The sequence below is a fragment of the Hyalella azteca genome, unplaced genomic scaffold, assembly GCF_000764305.2.
Source record: "Hyalella azteca isolate HAZT.00-mixed unplaced genomic scaffold, Hazt_2.0.2 contig15432, whole genome shotgun sequence".
Lineage (NCBI taxonomy): Eukaryota > Metazoa > Arthropoda > Malacostraca > Amphipoda > Hyalellidae > Hyalella > Hyalella azteca.
The window spans coordinates 174,097-184,420 of record NW_025945286.1 but is presented as its reverse complement, the minus strand read 5'-3'; the positions used below and the strand labels follow the sequence as shown (position 1 = coordinate 184,420).

The following is a 10,324-nucleotide window of genomic DNA, read 5'->3' as shown; positions in this document are numbered from 1 at the left end:
ACGAACTTTAAACAAACAATGCTTCAGCTCACGAGCTGCTACTCCACATAGTTAATTAACGGTCAATACGTAGTTCTTCAATGATTTTCAACCCATACCATCACTTCTTACAAAGGTTGTTACCCCAAGGGTCCGCTGACTACGCTGTATCGCTCCAAATGTGAACTGTGTCACACGGGAATGCCTCATCACCTTACTCTGTTAGAAGAGAAGCCACGCTCTCCGTCGTGTGCTCATTTTCCCCGTCGTCAAATCACAGAATGGTTTAGCGAAAAACATTTTGCGTCGTCCTATACTCGAATTTTTTCATTCCTCTTTTGCACGTTGTACTGATTAAAGGTTATTTTAAAAACCTCAAGACATCGCTCATCCTGTTATTGTCATTGTGCCGAGGTAGTATTCAATAATAATTTTGCAAGAAGACAATTGCAATCGTGAACAGAATTTTTAAAATCATGTGGCAAAAACTAGTAATTATTCTTCACATTTCATATCATAGGATACAGATGTCACTTCTGCGGGCATTTCTGAGTACTGGGGTAATGGAAGTGGCTGCTGATGGTAGCTTCGATCCAATCCCAATACACGGATGTGTTGGCGTAGACCGTTGGGTGAGATCCGCTGCCGCACCCCGCCGACCACGACGCGATTCCGAACAGTTCGTTTGACCTGCATACTAGTGGGCCACCCCAGTCACCCTGCGCCAATTTATGGTAGTTAATGTTAATGCATGATCGCTAACTGAGCATTAGAATGCATATATTTTAACATGAATTTGCAGATTACACGCCAATATTCGAACCTGAAAAAGCTCACTTGCGTTAAAATACCTATACTCGGATGTGAAATGTCAGTTTCTCAGGAAACTGCCTACACTCAGACCTGACACGGTACACTCAGAGAAAACTGTCTACAATCACACATGGCAATGCACACTCTGGAAACTACCAACACTCACTTCTTACCGGGCATAATTTCAGGAAACTGTTTATACATGTACATACCGAGGGATACCATCAGGGAACTGCCAACACTCGCACCTAACAGGGCATCCTAACAAGAAACTATTTAAAATTTAAGTCTCATTGTTTACGCATATCATGCCGTCATGAATGCGTCCAGGATTGCTTTGCACTCAGTCTTCAAATGATGCGTCCTGCTGCCCGCCCCCGCGTTGCCTGAGAATATCATCTCTTCGTGGATGAAGACAGAGTCGCTGAGAATGCAATACTGACCTGACATGGCCCGCTGCCAGCCTCTGCGTCGCCGGCACACATCATGCCCTCGTGGATGAGGCCAGGGTAGCTGCGCACGCAGTCTTCGCTGCTGTACACCTGCTGGCTGCTCTTCGATAGCTCATCCTCGATACTGCCGTCCTCCGTAATGGCGCCCCACCCGTACACATCGCACCATTCTATTCAAAACACAAGCATTTTTCAAATTTGTATAACTCACCAAGTCCCGATTGAGATGCGTTAATGTACTCATAATTAATAAAATGAAGCAAGATCATTTTCCAAAATATTGACTGCCCACACTACAGCAAATGTGTATGGTAATCGATTTTATCATTTAAAATGCAGATCTACACAGAGCTAATCAAAATGTGATAATGATACTCGTAAGCAATGCTTCTTGGACATTTTGGTCGCGCAACCTCCTTGCCACTTGGACATGTGTAAGGGGAGGGAGTTCTTGATCTCCCCGTACTATGTAGATAACTATAAATATTGAGCAGTACGGTCTCTATATCCAACACCGTTGGGGCGTTCCCATTGATTAAGGAAGCACTGTTTTAATAGTTTGCAACTTTATATTATCATTCTAATTTATTTTATTTAAATATGTTTGAAACAATAGGTATTTCATCCGAATGGACGTGTTAGATAAAATATCCTAGATGTCTTTGAAAAATCACAAAAATGTAGAGTATAACGGGTATGTTTGTTATCTATGTAATGTGCAAAATCTACTTACGTAACATATGTATATCAGTACCTTCGTGCTTAATATTTTTCAGAAACGTTTGTTATATTCTAAAAATATAAAAGGTTTAAATAGTATTCTAATGCTCTATCGTAAGAGATAAAGACTAGTTTAATAATAATTACAGTGAAACATAATTAATCTAACTGTTGTTTAAGTACCATCAACTTGCGGGCCCTGCGATTGCTGGAATGTGATGGTCTGAACGTTGGCGGTCATCTCGAGAGCGCAGTTGAGCTTGACGAGCGCGATGTCGTTGGTCCGAGTCAACGGACGGAAGTCTTTGAAAATTTCGACGTGGCTCACGCGCACGGTCACCTCCGTTCCGTCGTACGAGAAGAGGTGCTGCTCCCCAGCCACCACCTAAACGAACCAACCCACCAGACATTTGACTTTGTACCAACGGTGATTAAACGTTGTTTCGTTAAATGTACGTCAAATAAACGTTGTTTCATGTCATGTGCCTAGTGGAAATGAACGAGCATTTTAGATAAACGACAGGCTGGCTCACCTCAGAGACAGGCTCATTTTAGATAAACGACAGGCTGGCTCATTCAGAGGAGCAGTTGTTGCTTTTGGCTCTCAATATTAGGAATTAATGTGCTCACGATATAACGTGGTGTTGCGTCTAACGGACTGGTGTTAAAGTGAGCTTATCACATCAATATCGTTTTCGGAAGCATTCTATAGTAAGCCTTTTATGCTGTTTCCGCATGAGCGAAATAAACTCTTGGTCACATTGATGAAACATATGTGATTCCAACTTTGAAGTAAGTAATAGATTTGTATGCGAAGGCTAATTAATACATTAGTTGAAAGCAATCACGAGTCAAGTAATGCTAACAAATGTTCCATAACTGGCGGCACACGCGCAGCCAAGAAAGAAAATTTTGATTTGCAATTAGATTGAGAAAAGCTTTTAATGTGGTTTTTATGACATTTTCAATTGACACGTGCAAACGTCATGAACGCTCGTTGTAAGCGGGAGTCACGAACAAGTGTCATGAAAAAACATCACAAACTATAGTGTCGCGAAATATAGTTACAAACGATCGTCGCAAACGAGTGTCGCAAATGACCGAGGCAGTGTAGCGTCACAAACGAGTGAGGCAGCTTAGCGTTACTCTCGACTGAGGCAGTATAGCGTCACAAACGAGTGAAGCAGCTTAGTGTTACTCTCGACTGAGGCAGTGTAGCGTCACAAACGAGTGAGGCAGCTTAGCGTTACTCTCGACTGAGGCAGTATATAGCGTCACAAATGACTGAAGCAGTGTAGCCTCACGTCCAACTGAGGCAGCGCAGCGTCGCATCTAACTGGAGCAGTGCAACGTCACACTCGACTGAGGCAGTGTAGCTGAGCAAATGACGGCAGTGTGACTGAGGCCAAAATGACTGAGGCACAAATTACTGAGACGCAAATGACTGAGGCGCGCATGACTGAGGCATGAATTAGTGAGGCACAAATAGCTGGGGCTCAAATGACTGAGGCACGAATGACTGAAGCACGAATGACTGAGACACAAATGACTAAGCCACTAATAACTGATGCACTAATGACTGAGGAAAAAATGACTAAGGGACAAATGACTGGAGCACAAATGACCTAGGAAAATTTGACTGAGGCACAAATGACTGAGGCACAAATGACTGAGGCACAAATGACTGAGTCACAAATGACTAAGGCACAAATGACTGAGCCACAAACGACTGAGGCACAAATGACAGAGGTACATATGACTGAGGCACAAAATGACTGAAGCACATATGACTGAGGAAAAAATGACAGAGGCACAAATGACTGAGGAAAAAATGACTTAGGCGCATATGACTGAGGCACAAATGACTGGAGACTGAATGAATGGGGCACAGATGACTTAGGTACAAATGACTGGAGCCTAAATGGCTGAGGCACAAATGACGCAGGCACAAATGACTGAGGCACAAATGACTGAGGCACAAATAACTGAGGTACAAATGACTGAGGCACAAATGACTGAGGTACAAATGACGGATGCACAAATGACGGAGGCACAAATGACTGAGGCACAAATGACTGAGGCACAAATGACTGAGGCACAAATGACTGAGGCGCAAATGACTGAGGCACAAATGACTGAGGCACAAATGACGGAGGCACAAATGACTGAGGCACAAATGACTGAGGCACAAATGACTGAGGCACAAATAGCTGAGGCACAAACGACAGAATAAAATATAACTGAGGCACAAATGACTGAGGCACAAATGACTGAGGAACAAATGGCTGAGGCACAAATGACCGAGGCACAAATGACTGAGGCACAAATGACAGAATAAAATATAACTGAGGCACAAATGACGGAGGCACAAATGACTGAGGCACAAATGACTGAGGCGCAAATGACTGAGGCACAAGTGACGGAGGCACAAATGACTGAGGCACACCAGGAGGTCAGACGTGTGGGCGCTGCAGACGCAGTGCGCGGCGGTCAGGACCCACTGGGGGGCGACGAGCACGCCGCCGCAGACGTGCATGGGCTTCGTGTACTCGGTGGTCTGGATGGACACCATCCACGGGGCGGTCCCTGGAAAATATTACTCAATAAGATAATATACAGGGATATGAAGAAATTTTCAAAATTAAAATTGAGATTAATGCGGTTTGTCTCATTCCAGATCAAGTAAATTTGAAAGAAATAAACTAATATTTTGCAACAAAATAGAAGTGCCTCCAATCACGAACTAGGCAAAGCGTAAATAATTGTACGTTTTTTATAACATTTGTCTCTCATTAAATCCATAAGTTTTTACTACAAATAGTATTTCGTGAATAATTCAAGTACCAAATGAAACACTGCATTATCATAGTTACAGAAATGTAATAAGGTATGCTCGTAATAAATTTGTTCGCCATATATTGCATAAACGCTACCATTGACAGCTGCTCGTTTATGTTAACCTATGAGTTAACAACTTTTTTTAATATCAATAAGTCACCAAGCGAGTTCTTTATCCATGCAACAGAACAAGAAATTATTAAAATATTTATTTTAAATTTGCAGGATATTAAAACTAAATAGTTTGATGGCTGGCTCACCATCTGGAACTTCGCTGCCGCCTATGATGCCGGCGTCAATGTCTCCGTCAAAACGAACAGGCTTTCGGGCTCGAACTGAAATTCATCGTAAATTATACTTATCGTAAGCGATTACAGTGATAGTTATGAACAGCTGAAGAAGCTTTAGAAATGTGGCAGTAGATTATAGTATTGTGCACTGTATATACCATAATAGAATGGTTATAAGCTACCATCAAAGTCACATAAGATTCCATTCAGCAGATACTACAACTAACTCGCCGCTCATCAATAAAAACCGTATAATATTGGTCAGAATTACGTTTTCTGGGATTCGATTGCTTCATAATGACTAAGAAACTTTCCGATCCCACTAGAAAGTCGTGGCTCAGTTTCGTTAAAAAAAATCGTTTTTCCGGAAGGCCAGCGAGTTAAGTTTGCGGCGAAGTTAGCGGCACGTACGGAAAGGGGCAAACAACGATCAATATTAGGGGAACGAAGGAAGCGTTCGTGACTGGAATACTTCTTAAAAGTTGTTGTGCATTTGGTTTAAAGAGAATATAAAAGACGTACATTTTACTTCAAATGATCAATTCAACCATGCTTGAGAGAATTTCCATAGACAAGACATGTGTTCAACTCATAATACTTGAGATGACTCATCGGTAAGACATGTTTTCACCTCGCCAATTCTTGAGATTAGAGAATAATTGTGTTCAACTCACCCATATGACCGTGCCCAGATATCAAACAAGGAATAACGCCAGATGCCGCACCAATAAAAGTCGAGCATACACCGATGACAGCAACTAACGAAATCGCTGTGAACGAAGCTGACATTTTTATCATGCTAATTAAGTTTGTTATTTTAACGTGAAATATTATTTAGTTCATCACTTAATTTGTCCGTCGTCATACAAGCGCTGAATTTAAACGACGAACAACGACACATCAATAATGTAATGTTTCCGTATCGGTTGAGCATCCATGGCACATAACATTCACAGGGTGAGAGCTGCAGCTCTCGGTGCAATTCGTTCAGTGAATTTAACTTGAATAACACTCATAATGCAGGAAATTTCTGTTGACAGTTTTAATCTAACCTAACCAGGACTAACACTCGAGCGCAGTGAGGCGAAGTCGATCTTTTAACTTGTCGTATCGCCAGATGTGGCCTAACCATATCGCGGAAATGGTTATTCCAATTCTCACGCGTGATAAGGCGATATTGACATCTCACATGCCACTCGTATTCCAAGATAATGAGTGGCCTTAAATTCCCCCAGCTTTCCTAACAGGTCTTACTAGTATTGGGAATGTTGGTAATCCGGTTATACATCTTCATGGAATAACCCACTATTCACAAAAACACATTGAATAATTTTCTCAGTTGTAAATCAGTCCTAAAAAATTTCCCAAAAATTCCCTTTTTCTACGGAAAATAAATATTGAACTTAGTCTGCTTGAATTTATTGTAACCTCAGTAATAATTGTTTTCAAGGCAACAAAACCTTTTTGTCTAAGCAGAGCATTTACTTGTCCACTGATCGCAAGGAGGAGATGAGACAAGGAAATTATCATAATTATAGGGGGCTAAGCAGGAAATATTTTTCTAATAGTAGTAATTCCTCGTGTTTCAATAGCAGCACAACTTTCCTCAGAGGCAGTTATGTCGGTAATAGTGTCCAAATTTTTCCTTGTGAACTTAACGCATATGCGCAGAATTATAATCTGGGAACACGAGATAAACCCGAGCTCGTGCCCGTCTCTAGTTGATACGCATTTTCCCTTTCATGGTTTAAGATTGGGATCTTTTTCTACAATCAACTACAAATTAGTTTTTAATTATGGAAAACTGAAAATAAAAATGTTGAATAATTTATAACGAACCTTATTTGTATGTATTCATACGTGTATAACTGTTCTGTTCACGGAAAATATTTTTTTCAGAACAATCGCTACAAATTCATACAGGCCGGTTTTCGATGGATCACTTGAACACATTTGACAAAAGGAATTAGTCAAAGATTTGAAATTGCTAAAAATGTAAGAATTTCATGCCTTCCTCGTACGAGATACGGACGGACGAATTGCATTAAACGAAAGAATTTTACATCATTTTTGTGAACAAGATGCTAGAATTTAATTAACGGAGCAATTAATAACTTAACGGTGTAAATGAAATAGTCTCTTTAATGATATACTGTTTACGAAACAATATACATGTTTATTTGGGACTTGTGGGAGTATATTACTTCGGTAAAAAATATATATTATGCTAATAACCTCTGCCAGGAGACGCATGAAGGGGACAAACGAGACGCTAGTCCGGGACTGAATAGTAAAGGGATCAAGTCACGTGATCAAATCACGACGTATTTGAAGGTTAGGCACGTGGAAGAGAGGAAGAGGGGCTCATACGAGTCCAGATGTTTGGGGCTTAAAGATGTCCCACGGAGAGGCTGCTCCAACTGCAATGCAATGTAGAGCTTTACGATATTTGACTTTATTATGCTTGTTTTAAGTTAAAAAATACAATTGAACCCTAAAATTTATTGAATTCACATATGCTTTATCCGTAGTGTTGGCATAACAGATATTTTTGTCTGTGAGAAAAAAGTTTAGATTTTGTATTTTTAAGCTCACTTATATCATTTTTAAAAATAATGATATATTTTAAGAAATTAAATAAACTTCAAGTATAAAATGAGAGCTGTAGGAGAGGGTGAGGGATAAATGCTTACTGACATAGCAAGGGCTCTGAAATTTAAAAAGATTCATCGAACTTTCTGCTATGAGTATTGGGGTCTGTGTTCCCGGGATAAATTTCATGCTCACCGAAAAATTCGGCAGGTATTTCCTATAACTTTCAAATGATGTTGATATAGAAAAATCCCCAGACGCAAAAATCTGAAATAAGTTCATTTAAAACTTTTTAGTTGAACGTGCCGGCCGTTAATTCAATTAAGATCCTTAACCGTCTCGGAATGTTCAATAAAAGTTTAGGAGCCCTTGAGCTCAGAAAGGAGGCAATCAACCATGTTATTTCGCTACTTAATTAATCAACTACTTAGTTACTGCGCATTCCATTAATTTAAATGACATTCGTTCTATAAATTTATTTATAATATGATCTTGCAGTTCAAACTCATTTTTAAAAGTTCTTAACAACTGCGATTTCTCCCCATGTCTACTAAAATCAAGAACATATCAATAAAATGAGTGAATTGACATTTAATGTGATATAAAATGTTACAGCATCTTTATTCTGAATTTTCTTGCAAGATATAAGACAATACAGACGAACAAATTTCAACCATTTTTTTATTGATGTATGCAAATTTAGTCTAATTCGATTCGACTGATTTCATGAATCAAAACTGTCATACTGTTTCACGTCAGGATTTCCAGTTACAGAAAAACTCAATGAAATTAAAAAAATCTTTAAAAGAGTGGAAGGTTTTGTTCGCGGGAATCATGTCGATGCTCTTGTCGACAAAAATCAATGTCAATGTTTTCACTTTCAATGGATCTGAATAGGCAGAAGTTTTTATGACTAAAGGTGAAATTTGGCAACAGCTTGTTGAACTCCAAGATTAAACTTGTGTCCTCGTTGACCCACAAGTCCGACAGATAATTAAAAACCAGACTTTTCCGACAACTGTAAAGCCCAAAGAGTTGGCAGCGTGCAGGAGCTTCAAAGCAGTGATGCACAAGCTCTTAAGGCCCGTTCACACTAGGGGCAACACACGGGCGTCAAGCGCCTCACCGCCCCTCTGCGCAGCGTCTACGTGCGCTTCATTCGTGTGTAGTGTCGTCAACTATTTTCTCGGCGAGAATACCAGATTGCCTAGCTCAAAATACCTCAGAATTCTATTGTTCAAAAACAGACTAATACCTCCAAATTTGATGAAATTATTCGTCAAAAACGTTGGTTAGAAAAATACAAGTCAGTTTAATATCTTTTTTACTGTGCATTTATCTGGCTTGATGAATGATTAGGCAAATTGAACACGTTATACTTTTTCCCTCTGTTTGAACATTCTGATACTTTTCTTTTCCTGTCTTTGATTGCATTTAAACTTTTTATTTTTTATGACAGTGTGGCACTTCTTCCCCTCCATTCAAAACCACCAAATAGAAACGGCAAAGCTTGCGTCGCAGAGATCGGCTCAAGAGCTTCGCTCGTCAAAAACCTTATCATCACTGAGCAGTAATAAATTAAGAATCATTGCTCTCATGCTCTCACTGCACTAAGCATTATTTTTAAATGTTAAAAATTTGATTGGAGTTATTTCCTTAAGCGGTAAATAATGTAGCGGCTCCAAAAATGGCTTGAAAGCTCTAGTCGTGCTGCTCTGAAGGTAATCTATGTAATCCACGCCTACGCAGGGGGAAGGTCAAACTGCAGAGGTAAAACTTAATGCAGTAAATATGCAGCAAGTCAGAAAATACCAGAAAAAGAAACAGATTTAAGCAAATATACCAGATCTAAAATATTCATACCAAACACTTTTTGAAAATACCAGATTTGTGAAATCTGGTATGGAAATATACCAGTAGGCAACGCTGTTCGTGTGGGTACAAAGCGATTGACGAATGACGAGCTAGCGATTCACAGTCGCCCTGCCTCATGCACGATGCAACACAAGCGCTGCATTCACTCGCTCAGTAGTCAGGAGTCACTCGTCATTAAGTTTCAGATTTCAGTACTCAGTAGACGGCTGTCTGTGGTCTAGGGAGGATGTTATTAGAAATTTTGTTTAGTTTGTTCCATTTATTGGAAATTATCTTCCGTTTTACTGTAACGGAGACCTTATAGATTAAGTATCGATTTCGAGAGAAATTATGAAGCATTAGGGGTTCTCGACTTCGCGTGCTTTGACTGCAAATGTGATACGGAGGTGACTCAAAGGGTGTTACTGTTTTGTTCACAGTGACCAGAGTGCAATTCACCTTCTATCATCTATTGATTTAATGCATGCCATGGGCCCTTTTGAAAGTTAATGCATGCCTCGTTACTATTTTGGTCTGACCCAACCGTTTAAGTCGTCTACGACGCATTGATATACTTGGCAGTATTGCCGGCTTTCGAGTCCATTTGCGCCCTGTGGCGCTTTAACCCTATTAACTTAGCCAAGTTGGGTCGACAAGTCATTCACTAATACGCTAACCTTTGCACTCAATTGCAATGTCCAACATCTTTGTACCTCTAAAAGGCTTTAAAGCCACCTCTAAATTGACCCCAGCGGTAATAATTTGGAATTTTTACTGTTCCCTTTA

The 10,324-nt window shown here is 40.0% G+C and overlaps 1 protein-coding gene across 1 annotated transcript; it reads right to left on the bottom strand.

Moving 5' to 3' along the window:
* Nucleotides 1-269: 269 nt before the first annotated feature.
* LOC108678741 (trypsin) lies at nt 270-6,172 on the bottom strand. The gene is made up of 6 exons (XM_018167205.2): nt 5,767-6,172; nt 5,063-5,137; nt 4,411-4,550; nt 2,148-2,349; nt 1,236-1,414; nt 270-698 (listed from the first exon to the last, which is right to left on the bottom strand). Exons 1-6 carry the CDS (start codon nt 5,888-5,890, stop codon nt 510-512), a joined length of 909 nt encoding a protein of 302 aa, XP_018022694.1. The 5' UTR covers nt 5,891-6,172; the 3' UTR covers nt 270-509.
* Nucleotides 6,173-10,324: the final 4,152 nt, after the last annotated feature.